Genomic DNA, 24,560 nt, shown 5'->3' with positions numbered 1-24,560 from the left:
AGTCTCCGTCTATAAATGTTTTTGTGTTGTCACTTATTTGTCTTATTTCATTTTTGTTTTTGTTTCTCCTCACAAGACTCAGAAGCCTCCCAGGGACAGCAACTAATTCCCACACCCCCGACTCTGGTCTGGGCTCTGTTCTTCAGGGGAGCAAGAGCTGGACGAAAGGAGCACGACTCCCCTCTAGTCACAGAGACGTACTGGACTGCTAGGTCCTGGGAAACTTTCCCAGGAACTGTCCTATTGCTTCATCATCACTGGGGATTAGGTAAATTGTTAAAGCCCCAGGCCTTTGTGCTGGCTTCATAGCCCCAGAAAATGTGTCAGCAAAGCTACTTCCTACTGTAAAACCCTTTCGCAGAAATGGTGGCTCATGACAGGCCTGCAACAATGTAAGGAATTTTTACCAAGAGCTTGGAGGCTGGACTGTTGGAGGAGAGGTTAGCAGGAAGCCCAGGATAACCGAGAGGCTGACTCAGAGGCAGTTGCCGGCCACCTGAGAGGAGAGTTGCTTCACCCAGTCCTGGGAAACATGGACTCATGGCCTGATGACCCCTTTGGAATTCTGAGTGTCTTTAGTGTACGGAGTGAGAAAAAAGATACAGAGAATCTTCCTGGATTAGGGGAAACAGAAGGGGGGGATGCACACACGAAAAATGTCAAGTGGTTGGTAAAGGCAAGGAACAGGCGTCAGTGGTGTGATGGTTAATTTATGTCAACTTGGCTGGGTCACGGTGCCCAGATACGTAGTCAAACATTATTCTGGGTATTTCCAGGAGGGTGTTTTTCATGGAGACTAACATTTAAGTGAGTAAAGCAGATTGCTCTCCATAATGTGGGTGGGCCTCTTCCAATCAACTGAAGGGCTGAGTAGGATAAAAGACTGAGCTTCCGGAGCAAGAGGAAATTCTACCAGCAGACAGCCTTCACGTGGACTTGTATGACAGCACTGGCTCTTCCCTAGGCCTCCAGACTAATGGCCTTAGAACCTGAACTGCTTAGGATGAGACTTGGCAGCCTCCATACTTGTATGAGCCAATTCATTCAAATAAATCTCTTGAGATAGATATATATCTCCTATAGGATCAGTTTCTCTGGAGAACCCTGACTAATACAGGTGGGTTGTAGTCCTCAGGCTTCAAGAAAGGGACCTGAAGCTGGTGAACAAAAACCAGCGATAGAGCACCAAGCCATACTGTGACTCCATTTGGCAAGGTACTTGGGTACTGATCTCACTCCTGGCTTCTTAATTTTCCAACATTACTTTCCTCTTGCCAACTTTTCTTACTTTTAATTGAATATATCCTAATATATTTTATGTGTTATTATAAATCACCTTAATTCCTTTTCAGGATAAGTTAGAAGTATAAATAAATAGATCCTCTTTATTTGAAGCAATTCTTTAAGGCTAGATTTAGATTTCTACATAAAAGGAAGGAACATATGAATTATCCAAACCTAAGAAGAAAATCATGAGGAGAGACAGAAGTCCAATTGTGTGTGAAAGTATCTTAGTAACAGAAGAGAAAGTATTGAAGCTAATCCAAAGGATAAAACATCAAACCACAGAGATGTAAGCAAGAACCAAAAACTCTCTTAAAAAATTAAAAAAGGTGAGTTACAAAATGGAAAATGAGTTTGGTGTTAGTATGCCTACTTAAATTTTTGTGAAAATTATCAAATTAAAAATACTTTCTGGTGGGAGAAAATTAAACAGTTCAAGGATACAACATAGTTAATGCAAACACGATGCTATGCTATCTATGTACATATGCTTTTCAAAATGTGTATGCTTCTAACTCCAAATTAATAAAAATCCAGGTAAAATTTCATGCTACGTCAAAAAGAGGAGCTTAGGGCATTTCTGACTTTATTTCCGATTATAATGAGACATTAAAAAATAATGAGGAACAAACAACAGTGAACTCAGAATGTCACACCACAAAAGTAGAGAGAGCAGGAGTGAGAGGGCTCCACCCACCTGCCCACATGAGAACCTGGCCGGTGAGAAACCAAACCATGTAACAACTCTGAGAGAAAGCCCACAGACTTCATGAAGAAGCATCCTTCATCTAGGAACTCGTTTTTCCCAAACAGAAAGTGTCCTTCAGTCAGTCTCCTTGCTCTCCTGTGTCGTATCTCACCAACCCCACCAGGAATTAATGACGCTGTACGGGCAGCACAAGGATTGTGTGATCGTCAGTCCGGGGAGGCCAGATATTTTCTTCCAAGCCCCAGGCTGGCTCATTCCTTCAGCTGAACTTCCTCCAATTTGGAGGGGATCAAGGGGGAGGGGTGAGGAGTTGTGGGATTTTGTTCTTTCACTGGGTAACTTTCATTTCTATTTGTATTCTATTGATTGCCAAGGAAACCATGTTGAGGTTTTCAACCACTGGTAGCTTCAGCCCTTCAAGTTGTCATTAGAATAGAATTTGAAGAAAACTAAGTAGAGCTATAAAAACCAGAATATGTTTTTTTTTTTAGGTTTCTTTCTTTACAAACACAACTATGCTTAAGTTCCTCTATAACTCATGAGATGCTTTTGTGGTTGAGCCAGAGGGCTGCTGTGTTTAGAGAACATAACCCCAGAAACGGTGGTCAAGTCGTTAGATGGTCATTGACTTCAGTATAACTTATAATCTCCCAAGCAGAAACTTTAAAGAGGTCACACATCTGAGACACTGTCCAGCACTCCACCTCTGAAATACCTTCCCATTATGCCTTGACATGTATGAAATCTGTGACTGTAGTTTGAATTTTATGAATAAAAATTTTACTTACCAGCATAGATAGAAAAGAAACTTTAGTGCCACACTGAAAGTTCTACGAACCTTGAAGAATTATTAGAACCTATGAAGTAACTCTTTTCTATGACTATATTGATCCCTTAAACTAGTTAGAAGATAACATGAATTTAATAAATCTTAACATGAGGTTAAAAACAGGAAGAGGTCTTTAAAACACTGATAAGGTGATGGCAACTCATGATTTAAAAAAATCAATGGAAAGTTCTTTCTGATAAAAAACACCTATCTGATAGGAAAGTATATATAATGAAAACAGTGTTTTGAGATCTTAAGAAAATTCATGGCTTTTACTTTACAATTTTTTAAAATTAATCTAATAAATGCAAGCAGTTAAAAACAAAATCAAAGGCTTAAAATGAGAAACACCAATTCTCCGTCCCATGGGTATACAACCCTAGTCCTGCTCTCCAAAATCAACAACTTTTAAGTCTTCCAGATTTATCTTTTGTTTACCTCTACATTACTAAATAACTAGAGGTCTGTCTGTTGTCTTTGCTTCTCTCTCTCTTCTCAGATATTTGGAGATTTCCCTCAAATCTTTGATGATCCATGCCCTTAAAGAGGCACTAAAAATTTGACTGAGGGATGGGGTAGTGGGGGTGGTGATGAGAGGTGGGTAAAAGAAAGAGCTAATCATTGTGGGGTGAAAATATCAAAGCTCCCTCCCAGGGTAAAGATTTTGTTTTTGTTTGGTTTTTTTTTCCCTCTAGGACTATTCTATAAAATTGTTTTCTGGAAAAGAGCCCTGGAATCTCCTGCCCAGCTGGAGGCCAAATTCCCCTGAAGGAAAGGGGTAGGCAGTAGTCAGTGGCTCACTTTTCAAGAAAACCCCTATTTTCAGTGCCAGCCTGTCCTCTGCCTCTGAAGGTTTTAAATAACAGAGGGAAGTACTTAAGATATAAAGTTAAGGGGGGAAATTAGGAGACAAAATTGTACACACAGTATGATTTAACTAAATTCAAATATGCATGAAATAGCTAGCAATATACCAACATATTGAGAGGTTGTGGTTATTTCTGAACGGTGGTATAAAATGTGATGATTATTTCCTTCTTGATACTTGTATTTTCTAAAATTGCCACAAAGTACAGGCATGAATTTAAATTTAGGGGAAAAATACTTGGTTTTAAAGAAACACATATCAGGATGCCAAAAAGAAAATCCAGGAAGGTAGGTACATGTTGCTATCAGAATTTAAAAGAATTTTTCTGCCCCTAGTTTAAAATGTATAATTAAATATTTAATATATTAATATTTAGAAAATATGAGGCTATTAAGAAATATATTGAAATACTGAAATGGCCCCTTGTGTAAAAGAATCCAGTTCAAGAAATAGGACACTGCCTAGTTGAAGTGAAGTCGAGGTGAAGCCCTCGGAAGCCCCACCTCGACCCTTCTGCCCACTCCCCAGAACCTAGGTTTGTCCTTGGTTTTTCATCAGAGTTTTATCACCTAAGAACAGTCTATGGCCTAGCTCTGCATCTTTTGAATTTTACACAAATGGAATCATGTCATATGTATTATTCTACAGGTTGCTTTTTTTTTCACTCTATATGTTTTTTGTGGATAATTCTGGTTTATATTTTTTATCTACTGAATACTTCTATTATTACATCTTTATTCAACATCTTAGTTCTCCCTTTCTTTAGACAGCATCCATTAGTTCCCTCTAAAACCAATGAGAAATTAGCATATTTCCATTTCCTCCCCTGTGACTCCAGCCAGAGGTAAGACAAACTTAAGTGTTCTTATGTTTTCTTTCTTTACTTTATCAAGATATTCTGTGTTCTGACTTTTCCAATTACATGTTTAGTCCTTAAAAGCATAAACATGTATTTGTATTCGTACAAGCAAATTTTGAATTTTTTTGATCCTATGTCACTAATTTCACACTCCCCCAAATATCCTTGCTTATTTGTGAATTAAATATACACATTAATGTACTAATTTATTATGAATAAATAATTAAATTACAAACAAAAATAGAACTTTTGAAAGGATAAAAATGTTTTCTTACCTTTCCTCACTGAAATATCACATGCACCCCCTGGGGTATAGACACCCTCCCGATTTAGATGAGTAGTCCTCAGCCTTTTCAGGATCATGCATCCTTTTGAGGGTGAAATTAGCAATACAGACTCTAAGAAAAATGCACACATTTTCTCATGATTTCAGGCAATTCACAGTTCTAGGAACTCAAGGTGCACACTGTACTTTACACATTCAACATTACTGGGATGACAGACATTTCCAACTTCAGACTGTCTCTGTAATCAAGACAGAAATGAAACACCATGGAGCCATCTGACGAGATGTAAACATCACTGCTTGAATAAATATGTAATAACTCCTTTAGATAATTTCTCCAACAATTCCATGGTTCAGTGAGGAGAGCTCTCCTTTCTCTCTCATCTTCTCTCCTTTCCTGCCTCCTTCTCCTCTTTTGCTGTCCTGTTCTCTGCCTCTCTCTCACTGTCCCCATCTCCGTATTCTCTTCCTCCTTCTCTTCAGTTTCTCCTCCTCCCCACCCACCATCCAGCAAAACAAAACTCTCATGATATACTGGAGCAAATGGGCTCCACCTACTGGCTCTTCAAAGCATTTCATATTTAAACACAACTTGAGAAACTGGAAACACTACCTGGCATGTCAGTGGAAATAACTTTATGACCTAAATTTCAGTACCTAAGAAGACCTTGGTAATTTATTAACTAGGATCATTTCTAAAAATCTGAATTTAATTCCTGATTTATCAAACATGTTACTTGGAGCATGTGCTATTTTAATAGATCCTCTTATATGTGGACACATAGTTAATGTTTTAACCCTGATTACAACTGAGACAGGAGGGAAAGGGCAGGGCACCACCACTGAAGGAATGACACAGCAATTGAGAACAGGACAAACTGGTTAGAACCAAGATGGTGGAAAATTCGACTTCTAGTAGACCTTGAGCCTCATGACACACCCACAGGCGCCATGACAGTTCCTAGGTTGACCATAAACGGCCAGAAAGCGGGCAGGGGCCCAAAGTAGTTAGATTAATTCTCCTACTCACTAGCGTATGAAATTACTGAGCCCATTAAAACCAACAACTCCCCCCCTCTGTGGTCACTCTCTCTCTTGCCTTCTCAGCCTCGCTCTTGAATTGTGTCCTGTGCAAGGCAAGAACCTATTCTCCAGCAACACAATCACACCCAAGTTGTCCCTTTTGATTCCTTTCCTCCCTACTCCAATGGTTCAGTGAGCTGCTCTCAGGACCCTTCCCAACACCTCTTTCCCTGACCATTTCTCCACCCTCAGTTCAATCTTTGACTCTCCCTTCTTAATTACACTGCACACACTTCCTCAAATGGCTCACCTACTTCTCCAATTCTCACCTTCACAAAAACAGTCGGCAAATATACGTTTCTAGCTGAGCTCTACACTCACATCTCCAAATACTGGTACAGATACTTTGCAGGCATGTCAAGCTCATCAAATCCACTCTCCTTATTTGTTTAATGGCATCTAACCTGTTCCAGTCATCCACTGCTATTTAACTAGCCACTCTAAATTTAGTGACATAAAAGGGCAGCCATTCTATTATGCTCACAGATTCTGTGAGTCAGAAATTTTGTCTGATAGGGCGCAGCAGGGACTGCTTGTCTCTGCTCAGCTAGAGCTGAGAACACTATCTTCTGCTACTGCAGGAGAGATACGACTTCTCCCTCACATAACTAAAACAGTGGGAGAGGTAAAGATGAAAAGCAGGTGCTTGTTCTTTGTTCCACAGAACCATTCACATTATTTTTAAGGACCACTCTCTTGTTGAATAGCATGTAAGATCAAGGACACATTAAAGAATTAAAAACTACTTGCAGCAATAGTTAATGGGTATTGATATTGTAGACAAAGAATGTTGCCTGGCTTATCAGTAAACAAAGGATGCCATCAGCCACTGCAGTTGTCCCCAGTAGTGCACCCTGAGGGGATTCAGGATGGAGAAAAACAGGACACTGGCTTTACATAGTTCAGATACATATCAAAGGAGTAATTTCAAAGCCAAGACTTGCATTTTCCCATACAAAGAAAGAAACTAAAATTATTAACTTGAGATGTCTGGGGTTTTCTTGTGATTGGCAGTAATCTTTTGATGTTTAATTACTTGGTTTTTTAGGAGTCTTTTGTTTGTTTTGGTTTGGTTTTTTTTTTTAACGAAAACTCCCATATATCCTACCTCCTCCCCTACTTCTTTGGGACTGTTCCCTAGAGCAATCTTGAGAGGCTGCTGTCCTGGCTATAATTTCAGTAAGGTCACTAATAAAACATAATTCTCAACTTTCAGGTTGTGCATTTTTTTCAGTTGACAATATCCATATTATTAGAAATATTCTTTGAGGATATCTGCCAAATTAGTTATTTTTAATAGTTAAACTATAACCTGAATTGTAATAAATTGATAAATTGGTTTGAAACTCTGCATGTAATACTCAGGGTTAGAAAGATGGCAAGCAGTAGGCATGGGGGATTCTAAAAGCCTCAGGCTGCCTCGTCAAATCAGAAAATGGAAGCAACGCTGACCAGCACTAAGCGCAAATAAGCATAGATAAATCACTATGAAGATTTTCACTTACAAATGCATTATTCATTTGTTGCTAGGTAACAGAGGCGTTCGACTGGTACAACTTGATTGTGAACTTTAGTTTGGTACCTCCCTACCCACTTCATAAGCACATACATCCATGAGAGTCAATGCTGTATCTCTAGATAATCACAAAACCAGCTCGCTTTCCTAAGGGACTGTCAACTCATTGAAACCATGATGGATTAGATTATGCCTAGTTTTATGTTCAAACATGTTTTGAAATGTGAACAGGAATAGGTGAAGGATACTTTAAAATACTAACGAGTTTAACTTCTAGAATCAAAACCAAGTACACTTATTGGAAGATAGAATGCAGTTTAATTACCTTGCTCTGCTGGTATATGCTGGTGTGTATCTGGCATAAAACCACCTGCAGAAACAAGTCTGTGAGGTTTTACGTTGCATGACCCATGACTTGGATTCAGGTTATAATACAAAGGTATTTAGTGAAGCAATATTGTAAATGTCCAAGCTCCCTAACTTAAATGTGGTAGTACAGGTTTACTATGAAATTGGAACTTACACATGTGTGTCTTTGGAAAGAAGGACCAACTTTTTTTAAATGTAGGATTTCAAACACATAGTTAATACTTGTGGCAGAGATAGTACAAACATCCTTAAAATTTTTTCTAAATGGGCTCTTAAGAGATGTATACTGGGAACCTCAGTCTTCACAGACCAGGAATGAGACAGTTATATAGAAAGTCAAACAATATTGCAAAACAATGTTGGAATACAAAGGTTAACAGGTCATTCATAAGGTAGCAGACTTTATAAATGAGAAAAAGACCCACCTTAAATATTTTGAAATAAGTGTAGTGTGCACTGAATGACTATGAAGCCAGACTGTGACGACAGGAATACCAAAGGTAAAATGCACTGAGAGGGATGATAAGAGATTCCAAGTAGAGAAAGCAGCCACCTGAGCAAAGGTCAGATGGAAGAGAATTAAGGGCATGTTCAGGAAAACGGTGAGTGACGAGCAGGGGAGGAATGAAGGAGAAGATAAGGCTGAAAAGCGAGGTTTGGGTTCAAATGGTAGATTGCTTTCAAAGTCAGGCTTAATTCAGAAAGTTTTCTGTAGGACAAGGGAGGATGCTTAGAATATTAGAGGAGGGCAATAATAATGGGATTTGGGGAAGAAATTCTGAAGGGAGAGAATGGAGGTCATAGTGACCAAAGGCAGGTAGGGAATTGCAAATATTCAGGTGAGAGGGAATGTGGGACCAAAGTAGTGGGTGGCGGGCAGAGGCAGGAAATAAGGAACATTTCAAAGGTAGACTCAATGGGATTTGATTTGAGCAATGAATGAGAGAAAGTCAAATTATTTTGTGGTTTTGGTCGTGAAAGGCTACGTGGTGGTTTTCATGATGACCACAAATCCTTGACACTCCTCCCATTGAGAAACTCTGGGATCTAATTCCTTCTCTTTGAATTGGGAGCTGGTCTTAATGACTCACTTGTAACCAATGGAATGTGAAGGAAGTGGCATTACATAATCCCTGGGATTAGATCAGAAGGCAACCGCCTCTGCCTTGATGGGTAGAATGTGTGTTGTGAGCCACCTGTAGGCACTAGGTCCACAGTCCAAGCTAAGCCTAGCCTTCCCACAGACATGTAAGTAAAAAACCAGCAGATGATTCCAGCATTGATAAATTTTAACAGCAAAAGACTCCTGGAAGGATAAATCATTAAAAAAAAAAACATTATTTGGCCTTCTAATTTGGTGCTCTTTAGCAGAAGTTTTTATCTCATTAATTACTCAGTTGAATAGGTGGGTAAGTAGAGAACAGTGATGGGTATAAAGTGGTGGTTAGAAATTTGCTCCAAAGCATTTATGTCCCACCCCCAAAATTTCCATGCCTTATGACCACCAATACACATGTTCAAGGCATTTGGAAGTGTATGCTGTGCCTCTAGTAGACTCAGACATCAATATAAATTTGGAAGAGAAATTTAAGTTTGGCTAACAGCAGAATGATTTTCCAATAGTTACACAATGCTGTCATTTTTTCCCCATAGTCTCATCTGTAAGAAAAAGACATGATTATTGAAGAGTATGAAAAACAATATGCACAGAAAAGTTTTGAAATTTCTTCTTAGTCCAATGTCCAGACCCCATAGCCCTAAATACGACTAAATAGGCTGGCAAAACTATATGATAGGGACTTATTCTGTAAAAGGTAAATTGAAGTTTATTTGAACATTTGTTCCCACATGTGTGTATTATGGGATCGTTGGGGTATTTTTCCCATTTAATCAGCTTTGTTGAAGTATAAATCATAAAACCATGGAATTTTATTGTGCGTAAGTGTCAAGTTCCATGAGTTCTGATAAATGTATACAGTCTGATACCCACTACAATCAATACATAGGACACTTCTACCACCTCAAGGTATTTTGTTCCGTCACAGTCAATTCCCCAGCCCCAGACCCTGGCAACCACTGATCTGCCTTCTGTTTCTAGGGTTTTAACTTTTCCAGGTTTTCATGAGGAGTTACACAGTGAGTGCTATTGTGTCTGACTTCCTTCATTTGCAATAATGCTTTTTTGATATTCACCCACGTTGTTGCATTTATCAATGAATGTTCTTTCTCACTGCTGAGTACTATTTTAACGTATGGATGTATCATAATTTATTTACCTATTTATCTGCTAATGGGCATTTGTATTATATCTACATTTTGGCTATTATGAATAAAGCGCCTATGAAAATTCAAATATAAAACTTGTATGTTTCTTGGATAAAATATTTAGAAATGAGGAATAGCAGTTTTAGTACTAAGAAATATTTATCTTCCCTATATCAATTATTCTGAAAAAAAAAAGAAAAATACAAACGTTTCTTAGTCATAGTTCAAAATAAAATTTATCAGCACATCTGGGGGAAGACAGTTAAAGAATTCACACATTTTCTAGCCCTAACAAGTCACACAAAACCATACATTCAACATATTCCAAGAAAATGCTTAATAATATGTACAAAGATACTATTCCTTACAAATTTCAATGTTATGAATAAAATAAAATACACTTCATATTATTACATGAACAAAGAACTTTAATGTGATTTTCTCTTAAGAGCAGACTTACAGAATCTCTAATTTTAAAAAGGGATAATTTCAATTAATCCATCTTCAAAGAAATTTATTTACACAATGCCTACAAGCTTCTCACACTAGCTGTCTGCTTTAATTAAAGAAATGTTTCCCAAATGAGAAACAGCTCCTAAATTCACAACATCCCCAGGACTGTTCTTAGTTTAAACCTCCACATAGAAATGTCTGCAATAGAAATTTTTAGATATTAGAATCCAAGGTTACAAGCTTTCCCATTCAAAAGTGCAAAGAATTCCAACATTAACAAATTATAGTTCTACAAAAATCAAAATTACAACTTAGATGCCCCTTGTTTAAGTAACAGTGATCTCACTTTAGGGTTTAACTATAGGTTATCATTGAATTGTAACACATGCAGAGATTAAGAAAATTTCAAGTATTCTTAAATATCTATCAATATAAAAATGAGTGTTTCACAATAATATGATCGCTAGAGAAAGACATATAAAAATTATGATCAAAGAAACTTCAGTAATGACAATGTAGAATTTTCATCTTCATTTCCAGTTGCTTTCTAAAATTACTAATAAGTCTCAACTTCACTGAATTAGTGAAAATAAAATTTATCCCACAGATTTTTGTGGCAGAACCTTTATAAAACACATGAAACAAAAATAACATGAGAAGTTTCCTGATAAAAATTATAGTATCTAGATCTCTTTAACCAGTTCTTGGAAACTTAATGTCATTGTTTGTAAACTAGTCATATAAAATGATTCTAAAAGTATGAATGAGTTTTCATCAAGCAACTGACTTTGACAAGCTGCCATCTCACCAGCCATCACTGACAGCACCTAATGGAAACTTGCAGTGCTTAAAACACATTTCACCACCTGCCAAGGAGGCAGACTCCAGGTAGAGAAGATGGAGCTCTAACACATAGCTAAGTGACACATAATGGCAGTGGTGCTGGCCTGTGGAATGAGAGGAACAAAGGTGCACACATTCTGTTTTCCCCAAGGAAGGGTGTTCTACCTGCATCAACGCACCCAGTCCCTTGGATGGCGCAGAACTTCCAGAATTTCAGCTTCTTTGGAGTTCTCTGAGGGTGAATGCATGTATTCCCATCTAGGTAGGTCCAAAACAGAAGCAGAAAATATAATAATAATAAAAATAATACACATACCTCTTCACCAAATATAAATGAAAAATAAAACTTTGAGTAAAAAAAAAAAAGTCTTATATCTCTTTGTCTTTTATTTGCTGCTAAAGAAATAAAGTTTCTTAGTAATTCTTGAGCATACTTTGGCTAATATTAATATTTCAAAGCCAAAATACACTTTTGCTATAAACCAGGGTTTCATAAAGTATAGAATTTCAGCTGATCCATGGGCATACTTTTTTTTAGCTTGATACTCACGCATTTATTTTAATGCATTACTCTCTATTTGTGACAATAATATTGGCTTGCCTTTAATTCTCTCTGTGAAAAAATAAGAGTATAAAATTTAAGATTATAGACAAATATAGTCCAAATGGTTAAGCTGTAGTATGAGATCTGGCAAACACTGGTTTAGACCAGAGGTTGACAAACTTTTCCTATAAAGGGCCACATAATAAATATGTTATGCTTTGGGGGCCACATAAATATTAGTCTCTCGCATATTCCCTTTTTGTTTTCAACAATCCTCCAAAAATGTAAATTTCATTCTTAGCTCAAGGGCTGTACATAAACATACCACAGGTGGATCTAGATTTATCCTGAAGCCTTAAGTCTGCAGACTTCTGGTGCAGACTTATAAGCAGCTAAAAATGACCTGTTGTGTTAATGGAATTCAATTGAGCAAGGGACTGATTTATAATCTACCCTTATCTGCAGCTTGGAATGTGCATTATAATTAGGGGCCAGCAGCTGTCAGGTAGACTGAGGCCTTAAAAACCAGGCTCTACTTTTAATTGCATCTTGCCTCTAGGGTGGCAGGAACACCTAACAGCGATGTGAGTGAGCTTCCAGCCCAAACCATGAGATCCTAAGAACAGTTAAATAGGATGGAGACAATGCCATTCTGAAAACAGTGACAACTGTAGAGGGTACTGATCTCATGAGGCTAGATCTAAACAGCAGAATGATGCAAGGCAGACCTTCAACACCAGCCAGAAGTTCATTCTTTTTTTTTTTTCTTTAATTGAAGTACAGTCGACTTCTAATGTGTTAGTTTCTGGTGTACAGCATAGTGATTCATTTATACATATAAATTATATAATATATATTATATATTCATTTATACATATATATTATATATACATATATTCCTTTTCATATTCTTTTTCATTATAGGCCATTACAAGGTATTGAACATAGATCCCTATGCTATACAGTAGGACCTTGTTGTCTATCTATTTGATACACAATAGTTAGTATCTACAAATCCAGAACTCCCAGTTTATCCCTCCCCACTCCCTGCCCCAGCTGGTAACCATAAGTTTGTTTTTTACATCTGTGAGTCTGTCTCTGTTTTGTGAACATTCTTATTTGACCACTTAAACTCATGAAGAGAAGATTCTAGCTCTTCTAAAGAAAGGAATGGTAATTTTTTTTCCTGATCTTTTCTATTACAGTCTAGATGCACACCATTCTCACCTTCTCATAGCCAAGAGTCAATTATAGATCTTTATTAAGCTAATAGTGCCAACATAAATAGATCTTAAACTTCCCTGCAGAGATTTAATTAACTTTTACAGAAGTGCTCCCCAGTAGCACGTAAAGCACAGCGAGAATGCTGAGCATCTGACATGACCCTTCATGCTTTCAAACAAGCTTAATACTTCATAGTGGAGAATAAGACTTTTCCCCACAAGTGTCATCAATTCTAACAAAATTAAGTTTAAAAACCTGATACGTTCAAATAGGTTTGCTTTGCCCACAGCTCTTCCTAAAAAATTACCAAGTAGGGAAGGTCCGTCTGGCTCCCTAGACACACAGCCCACCCTATCTTCTCACTCCCTGTTCTCACACACAAAGCCATTATCATTTATCCCGCTGTCTCTTAAAAAAAAATTTGATTTTCGCTAATTCTTTGCCTGTGATTTTCTTATAAAGTCAGCAAAGTCAAAACCAATCAAGTCTTTAGGTAAGACATTTGCCGTGTTGAGGTTCATGTTTTGTGGGGGTTAGAGGGCCAGGGGGTGGGAAATAACTATTAGGATGAGTTATTCTTACCGGGCAGTTAGAGGTAAAGACATCAAGATGCTTTCTATCCTGGATCCTGGGGTGAAGAGGCCAAACTTTGTACCTCGATCATACAGCAGATTAAATTCTACATACCTGAGATAAAGACATTAAATAAGATTAAGAGCTGGCTGAGTAAAATCCTTCTTAAATTTGTCCATAATGAATGCTTAAAGGAGGGTGTCTTCCCACCAACCCTCACCCAATCAGCTGGAACTGGCACAGGAGACACCAGTCTAGTCAGCTGAGTTGTCTCCATCTGGACAGGCATCAATAAAAGGGTATTCTATCCAATAAACAATAGGATACAGATTCAGCCCCAACACAGAGCAGTTACAAAACAAAAAGGTTATGTTTTCCAATAAATAAATAGAATGAATACAAAGCTTAGAACTTGAAGGTCCAAAAACAATTAAGAAAAGGAAATGGCACCCCTCAACAGGACAGAGCAGCTCTTTCTGGCCCTTCCCTACAGTCTGAGATGTTTCAGAGTCAAAGACTTCACTTCACTGCCAATAACTCACACGTACTGAGACAGTGAAAACTCTTGTAATTGAAAGGCCAAGTACAGAGAAAAGCAATGTATTAGTAATTCCTGATATATTCTAGATATTCCCTTTTCTTAAAATAGTAAGTAGCACTAATAAGCAGTCATATAATTCAGTCTTCCTGCAGATTAATGGCAAATGTCATAACAAAAGGTAGCGGTTGAATTATGGTGTTTAGTTTTATTTTCTCAGAAAAAGATCCTTAACATCAACTAACTCGGCTCAGTGTATTAGTTTTCCACTAACAGCCATCAAGTCATATCTAACCTCGATCTAGCTTAAAAATCTGTGACTGCCTTGAATATCATGAGATCTTTTCCCCAATTTCGAAAAGGTAATTTCTACTACCCAAAAGAATTGAGAATGATCCATAAATCTGAAATTTTCAATAAATTGTTCCCCTTTCATATCATTCTCAACTCACTTGAAAACTACTCTCTTGGTCAAAACTTTCCTCAGATATTATCATTTATGCACCAGTTATTATACTTAACACTAGAGAAAAATATCACAACTAGAGAAAAATATTCTCTAGAATCCCACAGGACTGCAATTTTTAGAAAGCCTCCTTCTCTGTGGAAACTTGCAAAAGCTCTGAGAAAATTTAAATAAATTACATTCACACATTCTTTTCTAGTCCTCACCATTTATTTACCATTGATTGAGTTCTGGGCACTAACAACTATTTAATACCTTCTTATGCCTGTTTCAAAAGATAATTCAAATGAATGTTCTTAAATTCTTTCTCATCGAGACCATGGAAAACACCTTCAGTCTCTCAGCCCCCTTTTCCATCCCCGATGTCACTCTTTTGAAATGTGATATTTAAAGGATGGCTGTGATTCTGTAGTTTATACAGAAGTCTTTTTCAAAGACCCTTGTCAGGAGCTTCTGCAGGACCTTGTGCTGCATTTCTGCTTTGAGTGAATAATGTTCCTTTCCCTCCTTTAGCCTCTCTTGTCTCCCATCAGGTTTCATTTAGAGCTGATCTTTCTGACCCTTTCCATACATTTATCCTCTCCGAGGTACCTGTAAACTCTGAACCTTAACCGTTCTCTTCCATTTAACTGATACCAAAATTGTATCCTGTTTCCCTTTTCCCAAATACAAAACAACAAGTTAAAGATCTTTAGTTTCTGCCCTCCTATGAAAAAGACAGCTATAAGGTGGGAGGTTCCAGGTCTGGGGAGAGAACAGCAGTGACGGAGGACAAGAGACTGAGATCGCCAAAGAGGGGACTGTAAAGTCAAAAGGGAAGCAGCCTGACCACAGCAGGGGAAAGGGAGGAAGTGGGGAAGAGTAATACAGATAGCAGGTTATGAATGCCATGTAAGAAAGTGAAGACAGCGCTGATAACCGCAGCAAAGAGCTGGGGTTATCCAAATCCCCAGAGTTGACTGCCATTTTAAGGCCCAGAGATAAAGTGGGGTAAAGGGAGCCTCTTTCAAAGTACAGTCACCCACCACACCACAGAAAATCAACCTAACACCCCACACCTCTGCCCAGTTCAAAGCACACTGACAAGCAATGATACACACAAATGAAACTTGCAAAGTATTTTCTCAATTAAAAAGTGAAAAAATAAAACCCAAAACAAAAACCAAAACATCATTCCTATGTCTAAGAAGTTGTAAAGGCTTCACTTTATTGGTATTCACAAAGCCCGAGGCTCCGCATATGAAATCCCATGCGAAACTAGAACGCTGCACTTTCCACAGAGCTGTAAACTGTCCTCTTAGGGCCGTCTTCCCCACTGAACTGTGAGCTGCTTTCCCAGCGTGGTGCCAGCCGCTAGGGGCACGTGATAAACACCAAGTGAAAGGAAGGAGTATTAACGTATATTGGGGGAAGTCAGGGAACCCCAAACAAAAAAGTCCCAAAACAGATGCATTGTTTAAGAAATTTCTAACAAGAAAACAATCAATTCTCATTTTCCCAAGTTTATAAATGGGAGGAGCAGACAGGCACAGGCAGACCTAAGAAAGTAGAAACAACAAACTTTCACCTTTAGACTTGGAACATTTTCAGGGCACTAGCCTTAACTCCTTTGGTATTCAAAGCTTCATATGCTTGAGACAGAATTAACATAAATGAGAAAATCCATTTTATAGCCTAGACAAGTAGTATGTGTGAAACTCGGATGGCCATGAGAAACCGGTATGAGCCGGAAGAGTGGAAAATTTGGAGATAATTCACAATCATACCCCAGCTGAAGATGACCTCATGCTGTTCACCCAGCCGAGCTCACGGAGCTCAGTGCACAGAGTTGGGTGGCTGATGTGAGCATCGTGGTCAGGCACGCGAACCTGCTTCAACTACTTAACCTCCTTCACATACGGGAAAACCTGCAAGTTCTGAAGTCATGATGACATAGTTCCACATCTGGGATCTTTTATTTACCAGTTGTGTAATCTTGGGCAAAGACTTACCTTTCTAAGACTAAGATTTATCATCTGCGAAATGATGATGATTACACCAGGCTCACAAGCTTGTGGAGAAAATTAGGTGTAAAGTGCCTGACATGTGGCTGGCCAGCATACAGTAAGGGCTCTATAATTAGTAAATGTTACCACTCAGTGTAAATAATTTCTCAAATGATTATTTTCATTAAAACGATTTCCAGGAAACCTTAGAGATGAACGAAAAAGGTGTGATTCCAAATTCACAAAGCAGCAAAAACATTAAATGATGCCCTTTATCTTGGCCTAAGGCTAGAAGGTAGAGAGAGAAGACAAACTACAAGAAATTAGATTCAGCAAGTACTTACTACATGCCCAATATGCGTCTCTAATGTATAGACAAATTTTGCTCTTTTTATAATGCTATTTTACACAATTTTAAAATTCACTTAATAGTCATCTAGTTATGAAAAGAAATTACAGTGAGTATTAATACAGTAACTCTGACCAAGCATCTGCCTAAGGCAATACACTACTCACTTTTATTACGACTGCCCCACCTCCCCCAAGCCCCAGCTGAGTTCTGGAAGAGACAGTTCATTCTCCGGTCGCTCACTCACCGTCCTCTCCGGAGCTGCTGCCACAACTTCTCCTGGGGGGTGAAGGAGTCATCACAGTGCTTTTTCACAAGGGGAATGTAAGAAGGAATGACAGCCTGGGCACAGCTCTGCACAAAGTGAAACACCTCTTCTTTGGATGGAGAGTCAAGGTCATCAAAAAAGATACCCCCGATGCCCCTCCGCTCCCCACGATGGGCTATAAAAAAGTAATCGTCACACCTGGAAAACACAGCAAAGCCGAATCAGGGACCAAAAAGGAAAAAAGAGGAAAACACGAAAATCAATGTGAGCGTTTCAGCTTAGAGCACTATCCTCAACTACTAAGGCACAGTGACTTTACTTCCAGTCCAACTCTGAAAATAAAACTGGGGCTTTAGACAGATTCCCTGCAATTATCACCAACATAGAAAATGCTTTCATTCGCAAACCAAGTAGGCAATTTAACATATGTCTATCTAAAGGATGTGGCACTCTGAGACCTTTACTGAAAAGGGAAACAAAGAGTCTAGCACTCATACTTTATCTTTTGAAACAAGGGATGCTGCTGTCCTCAGAAGCATTTCTGTCTAGTCTGGGACCTAGAGAGTCAGGGAAAGACAAATACTCTGTTATCACTTATATATAGAATCTAAAAAATAAAACAAAGAATTTATGTAACAAAACAGAAACAGACTCATAGATATAGAAAACAAACTAGTGGCAACCAGAGGGCAGAGGGAAGGGAAGAAGGGTAATTCAGGGGTATGAGATTAAGAAATACAAAGTCCTATGTATAAAATAAATAAGCTACAAGGATATATAGTACAGCACAGGCAGGGAAACATAGCTGCTATTTTATAATAACTTTAAATGGAGTATAATCTATAAAAATACTAAATCACTATATTGTATACCTAAAATTAATATAATATTGTAAATCAACTATACTTCAAGTAAAAAAATTAACTAAAGGGCAGCAGATGCTTATCTGTAGAACTGATGCACTGGTGTAATTCACCTCAATTGTGACTTGCTGGCTTTCCTTTACATGCACATTTTATTAACATAAAGTGTATCCCGAGCCAAGGCTGTAAAGTCTGCTTTAACTGAATCATATTATTTACAAATCTCTTCATGAGATTACAAAATTAAGAGATTTACCAGGTACTTTTACTAAAAGCTTTTTAACTAGACTGCATCCTAGATATTCTATTAACAGTACTCAGATAAAGTCATCTTAGTAATAACAATAAAAGGAAACCAAAAAAAGGGAATGTCTACCCTCCAGTCCTCCTCCTGGAAGGATGCTCATTTGTGAGAAAAACCACCCTTTGTCTTACATCTATGCGTCCATGGCTGTGAAATTTTCAGTGGTAATGCCAACTCAAAAGGAGATTAACTGAAATGTTTTCTCTTTTCTGAGGATTTTAAAGCTAAACTCCATGCTCTTACACAAATACATCAAGATTTCAGTTATTAGCTCTAAAAGCAAAGCGAAAAAAAAACCCAACATCCTTTTCTGTTCTTCCTTTTTCAAGAATGCCAATTAGTGTCAAGCAGCGTTGAGTACTTCATCCTTATTCTGAACAACTCTATGCACAGACTCCATCTCACATCTACCAAAGAGCCAGGGTCTCCTCACCACTTGTTTATTTTTCTTTTCTTCATCATCCGAGTTTCTTTCACAAAGTTTCCAATCCTAGTTTTCTCCTTGTTCACAATCTCTGGTACATTTGCATCTCTCCTAACAGTTCTCCAACCTGCACCCTATGCCCTAACACATTCCTATGGAAACAAGATGATAATTCTCTTTAATATTCTACCCTAAGATTAAAAGGCCTCTGATTCACAGGCATAGAGCACCTTCAAGTTTATATCCTAAATCATTAGGATCAAAAACAGTGCTGCTACCCAATTTTTAATCACAGACATTCAAATATTCCTAACAAAATAACATATTAAAACCACTTAAAACTAGTATCCCACTTTTAACAGGCAAAGAAAACAGTTCAACCTACATCAACTGAGAAAGGTATTCAGTGACATAGTAGTGCCTTCAGGATCTACAGAAGGAATGGACAATACTTCAGGGGTCACAAGTTCAATATCTTTACCTACCATTTTTTAAATTTGGGGTAGAGATCTGGACCATGCTGGTCACAAGCCTCCTTTAGAGTCCTGTGAAAATGCACCGCATCCTCTTGGTTCAAGTATGTTGGGGTAAGGTCACATCCACCACCAAACCACCACTGCTTGTTACCTACCAAATCAAGACACGTGATTCCGACGTGAACTCAGATGCAGCACACTACTCAAAAGGAAAGTTAAATACATTGACTTTAAATGCCATCACCAGCAGAGACACCAACAGGCGTGGCATGCGCTGCACAGGTGCTCTGACAGGGTAACAGATGGCCCAGCTGATGGGCAACACAGGCTGCAGCTACCTGTGCATCCTGAGGCATGACCAACTGCACCCCAACTTTAAACCCACTGGTAATGCACTGACGCCTGGCAAAGCCACGTATGTGGAAGACAATTTCCAAAAGCAAGTTCTCAATGTCAACTTAATCTTCCACATGAGGTTTTCATTTGGATGTAATGAATTTGTATTTGTAAAAAACCCTGTGCACACTTTAAGTTCAGTTTCATTAAATCATTCCTTCTGTGCTGGAGGAAATATGAGGACGTCAGAGTCCAGCCCAATACCACTTTCACTTTTCACCCCTTGTGCACATCCATTGCACCTGCCAAGGAGTAAGCCTTCGCATTCCTCCCAAAAAGTCTCATTAAGATTGTATTCTTTCTTGATTTTAGATGTTATGCCCTCTAACCTGTGTTAGCAGACATTTTGCACAATAATACTTTCCACAGCTTCAGAGACCCTTACCATCAGCTTCTTCTACTTCAAAGTATCTGTAGTTGAAATGGATAGTAGGAGCATGAGGATTCTTAGGGTGGATAACAGAGCTCACACCCATAGCAGAAAACGGCAATTTACCTGGAAAATAAAACAGGTAATGAGCTGCACTCGATCACCTGACTTGATATAAATTAACATCTGAATCAATTTTCAAAGGCTACTTATTAATTTGTCTCTTAAAATACCATTTTTAAAAGGTAATTGGGAACAGGCTTATCTGGCATATGGACCCAAATGGTATTTTACAGAAGCAATATTGACTTTACCAATAAAACTTATGCGGAGAAAATGTTTGCAGGGACTATTAGAGGCTGCTAAGATTGTCTGACGTACCATCTTTCGTCTTCAGTATTTTTCCTCTGCTTCTCATTTGTTTTGCTGCTTCCTCTGAAAGATTTCCATGAACAACAGAAATGCTCACCCCAGCCTTTTCAAAAACACGCCCGTCTTGAAGTACACAGCTGATGCCACCACCTCCTGTTTAGGAAAATGTAGTGAGAAGAGACTGTAAGAGTATATGCAAAACTGAGAACAACCGTTGCATGAAGGTGGTGGGATTAGGAGTTATTTTCCTCTATTTGCCAAATCTTCCATAATTCCAGTATATTTATCATTTTAAATACAGTAAAACCAGACAACCAGCTTAGTTTCATGACATGTGCTACTGACCGTGGGCAAATATTTTATGTCCCCACATGACCAAACTGAGTATTTCTCCTATATCCTTATGTCATCATCTAAAATAAATCACTGGATTATTTTCCCTTCAAATAAGACCATTCAGAATGGCATCTGTTGGTTAGGATACGTGAAAGAAAGCAAAGGTTAAACACTGGAGTATATTTGAAGAGTCCTATTACCAAACTTAAGAGCCCCATATTGTTTCAGTTGTGTTTTTCTCATTGTGCTATTTGCCTTTGGCTACAGGTGATTAATAAACAGTAGATATTTGAAAGCTTGAGGGATTCAGAAACAAACTGAGTGAGACACATGAATATTTAAGTATATGAGCTTTTCTATTAGTAGCTGGTTTGCTTGTTTTTTTAAGATACTAGAGTAACCACAACAGCAACTGTTTCATGAAGCTTCATGTCTGGCTTGTTTTAGTTCTAAGAATGTTCAGAGCTGGATGAGACATAAGATGATCCAGGACAACCCTTGTGGATTTCAAACGAGAAAACGGAGGCCCAGAAAGGCAAAAGAACTTCTCCAAAACATACAGCTAACAAGTGGCCCAACAACTTGTCTCCATGCTTTTTAAGAGTCAAATAATATTTTTGGCCCTTCACGTATATTCATCTCATCTTATCCTTACAATACCCTCATACAGTACTTATAATCTTATTTCATTGATGAGGAAACAGAGGCACAAAAAATAACTTCTGAGGGTCATACAGCTAGTCTAGTACTTGAGTTTGCATCCTGGTTTAACAGCGCTAACATTATGAGATGGAAAATGCTATGAAAACCAGATTTGACTTCATTTAATATAAATAGGCAGCCGCACAGCCCAAAATCGCTGATGAAAGATGCTGTAGTATTCCCAGGAAAGAGGAATCAGAAATCCTTTAAGTTTACGACCAAGATGTAGGGTTTCACTGCCCAGGCAATAACATAGTTATGAATATATATTTGACACTGTAAGAACTGGATTTTAATACTGAATTAAATTCAATACTGAACTCGGTTTGAATACAGATTTCCTAGCAGGAAACCTGATGGGTGCATTTGGCATAACTACTGACAAGCCAAGTATTTCTTGTGTAACCTGGGGAAAAGACACAATGACAATAACACCCTCAGCTGGAGGAGTCCGGCTAATACTCAGTAAAGAGTTGACTTTCTTTTCCCATTTCCAAAGGAGGAGAAAGGGTCAAGGCACCCAGAGAAGCGGATGAAATGTGGAGAAAATCTATGCTCAATTACAACCTTGGACATCCAAGTCTGTTGGATAAAACTGATCTTAAGACTTCTTTAAAAAATGCCATTAAAAAACTGCAAAGATTTTGAAATGTCTAGTACTAGAGTGCCAGCACATCCAGGTCCACACCTGCAAGCTGAGGGCTGATGACCCTTTCGGTGTCAATCTTTTGAACTGTGTCCCTTTTAAACTAGCAGGCGCTCTGCAGGAACCCCTTCCTTACTCCCATCCCCAATTCTAAGTCACTTTCTGCCTGGGACCTAAAGCCTGGCCTCTTTTCCCATCTCCACCTCCCGCCAGGGGCCGACCTTCTCACCTTCCTTCCTCTCCCACCGGTCCACAGAGAAGCGGGCGCCCCCGTCCACCTGTGCCAGCGCCTGGCACACCTGGGCCTGGGTCTCCAGGATCAGCAGCTCCATCTTGGTCTTCATGTCTCCCGGCCTCCCCCTCAGCTCGCGCAGGTCGGTCACAGGCAAAGCCATGAAGCAGCTGCAGCGGCGGGCCAGGTCGTCGTCCTCCTCCTCAGGCTTCCCCGGCGGGGGGCTCTGCGTCCCCGAACTCTTGCGCACCATCTCTGCCCGCTCCACGTGCCCAAAGGCGGCGGCCGCCAGCCCCGCCAGTCCGGCCAGCCCCGCGGCCAGCCAGGTCCTCAGCCGGGGACCACCTCGCGTCTTCGGGCCGTGCCCCAGCCCGCGGCTCTGCTCGGGGCCAGCGGTGCCAGGGGGCCGGCAGAGGCGTCCCGCCGCGCTGCGTGGGGCCCAAGCGCGCAGCTCCCCGCAGCAGCCCCGCGCGGCGCGCCAGCAGGGGCCCGCGCTCAGCCTGCCCAGGTGCATGGCCATGCTCCCGTGCTGTCACCCTGGGCAGTGCCCGCGTCCCGGAGACCGGCCCCGGAGCCGCTGGAGTCCCGAGCGGTGAGCGGCGGACCACACTAGAAGAGGGAACCTTTGCGGGGTAAGAGCTACTACCGGGTCGGCTTCCCGAGGGGTGGGAGGCGGGGCATGCTGGGAGCTGTAGTCGCCGCTCCTATCGCCGCCTGCAGGAGCGCTGCGCCAAGGAGATAAAGAATCCACGGTCCCCAGGGGCGAGGCCGACGCGGAGAGAGCTGCGGTGCGGAGGTAGGAGAGGGCAGTGGAAGCGAAGGCGGAGATAAAAGAGGCTTTTTTGTCACGTACAACCTCTGGTCTGCGGTGCAACCAAACAGGGAGAAGACAAAGTAGAGCTGGATTCTGAGGACTAACTGGGGCAGATATCTGGCCAGAGACCCCAGCCTCGACTTACATTTTAAAACACAGGTGCAAATCCTGGCATGTGTATGGATAGCCAGCCCTTTGGTCCCCGGTTCCAGCCCTCTGGAGCTTCTAGAAAGCTCGTAGGCTTGGTGGGGGCGGAGCCTGGGAAACTCCTTCCCCGAGGGCGGCTTTTTACAGGGAGTCAGAAAAGTTGGTTAAAGGGCTCCTTAGAAAATCCTAGGAAAAGACTTTCTGGAATCAACTCCACGGCACAGTTATGTCATTAAAACCTTCCCAGGCTGTGCTCCTACAGCGCCCATTTATTTTAGAACTAAGAAAGCAAAGACTGTTTTACTAAACCAGAAGAAAACTCATGACTTGGTGTGTTTGACCAAGGAATAAGATTTAAAAATATTTATTATCCTACAGTTGTAGGATGCTGCCAAGTATTTCCCACCTTTAGTACTTACAACTCTTGTAGACTAGGCAGTACAAACATTCACACTCCTCCTCTCCTCACGCCCTCCCCTCCCCCCGCAACCCCCCCCCACCGGCCCCCAGCCACCCTGCGCTTCTCCTCACTTTAAAGAAACGAGGAAGAAAGCTAACATTTAATAGATTTTTTGTTGTTGTTCCTGTAACCATACCACAGTTCCATGTTGTCTGGAAATACAAGTTTAAGAATAATTCGTGAGCTAATTTGCCCCCTAAGTCTCCCGGATGATTTTAATGTCTAGTGAATAATAATTAAAGCCACTGGTGGTGGTTTCTACAAGTTTTTTCTTAGTGGCTAGGTGCAGTGATGGAACTTCCACGGCTGTGGGTCAGACCAGTTGTTCAGGGCAGTGTGTTTTATCTGTCCATACCTGCACAGTAGCTCTCATGCAGGAGCACCCTGTTAGCTGGGTGGACAAGCTTGACTCTCTGGCAGATTCAATGAATGATAAAGTCCTGGATTAATAAGTGAATAAACTACTTTGGAGGAAGTTTTAGCCATGCCATGGTGGAACTTGCTGGGAGGCTGAGTTGGCAAAGGAGAGGAAAGATAAGCTCTATCGCTCTCTAATATGGCCCACTGCAAGGAATGTAGGGGCTGACTGAGCACCAGAGGGACCAAACCCAGCCGGAAGCCTGGCAGGTCTTTTGGCAGGGGAGACGCCAGCACTGAGGAACCTGGAGAAAGTTTGGCCCTCAACAGGGAGAGGGAGGGTCTGGGAG

At 40.0% G+C, this 24,560-nt stretch overlaps 1 protein-coding gene and 1 long non-coding RNA gene across 2 annotated transcripts in view; one reads left to right on the top strand and one right to left on the bottom strand.

Annotated features, from left to right (window-relative positions):
- Nucleotides 1-10,281: 10,281 nt before the first annotated feature.
- Nucleotides 10,282-23,446, bottom strand: CPOX (coproporphyrinogen oxidase). Its single transcript, XM_006208058.4, has 7 exons — nt 22,430-23,446; nt 20,526-20,669; nt 20,160-20,270; nt 19,388-19,529; nt 17,291-17,509; nt 13,715-13,819; nt 10,282-11,622 (listed from the first exon to the last, which is right to left on the bottom strand). The coding sequence occupies exons 1-7, from the start codon at nt 22,950-22,952 to the stop codon at nt 11,535-11,537; spliced, it is 1,332 nt and encodes a 443-aa protein (XP_006208120.2). The 5' UTR covers nt 22,953-23,446; the 3' UTR covers nt 10,282-11,534.
- The window catches only part of LOC107033881 (uncharacterized), a 37,023-nt gene continuing 35,611 nt past the window's right edge, over nt 23,149-24,560 (top strand). Inside the window, exon 1 of the long non-coding RNA XR_012075450.1 lies at nt 23,149-23,228. This is a non-coding gene — a long non-coding RNA (uncharacterized lncRNA). The remainder of the gene's footprint in view (nt 23,229-24,560) is intronic.

The sequence above is a fragment of the Vicugna pacos genome, chromosome 1, assembly GCF_048564905.1.
Source record: "Vicugna pacos chromosome 1, VicPac4, whole genome shotgun sequence".
NCBI classification, from domain to species: Eukaryota; Metazoa; Chordata; class Mammalia; order Artiodactyla; family Camelidae; genus Vicugna; species Vicugna pacos.
This window is presented reverse-complemented; position numbering and strand designations above follow the sequence as displayed.

Excerpts from the sequence above, each read along its gene's own strand:
- CPOX (XM_006208058.4), bottom strand. The coding sequence starts at position 22,952 with ATGGCCATGCACCTGGGCAGGCTGAGCGCGGGCCCCTGCTGGCGCGCC. Across the intron at positions 19,530-20,159 it reads TGAAGTAGAAGAAGCTGATG|GTAACAAGCAGTGGTGGTTT; the intron begins GTAAGGGTCTCT and ends TTGATTTGGTAG. Across the intron at positions 11,623-13,714 it reads TCTTTACCTCTAACTGCCCG|ATGGGAATACATGCATTCAC; the intron begins GTAAGAATAACT and ends GGACCTACCTAG.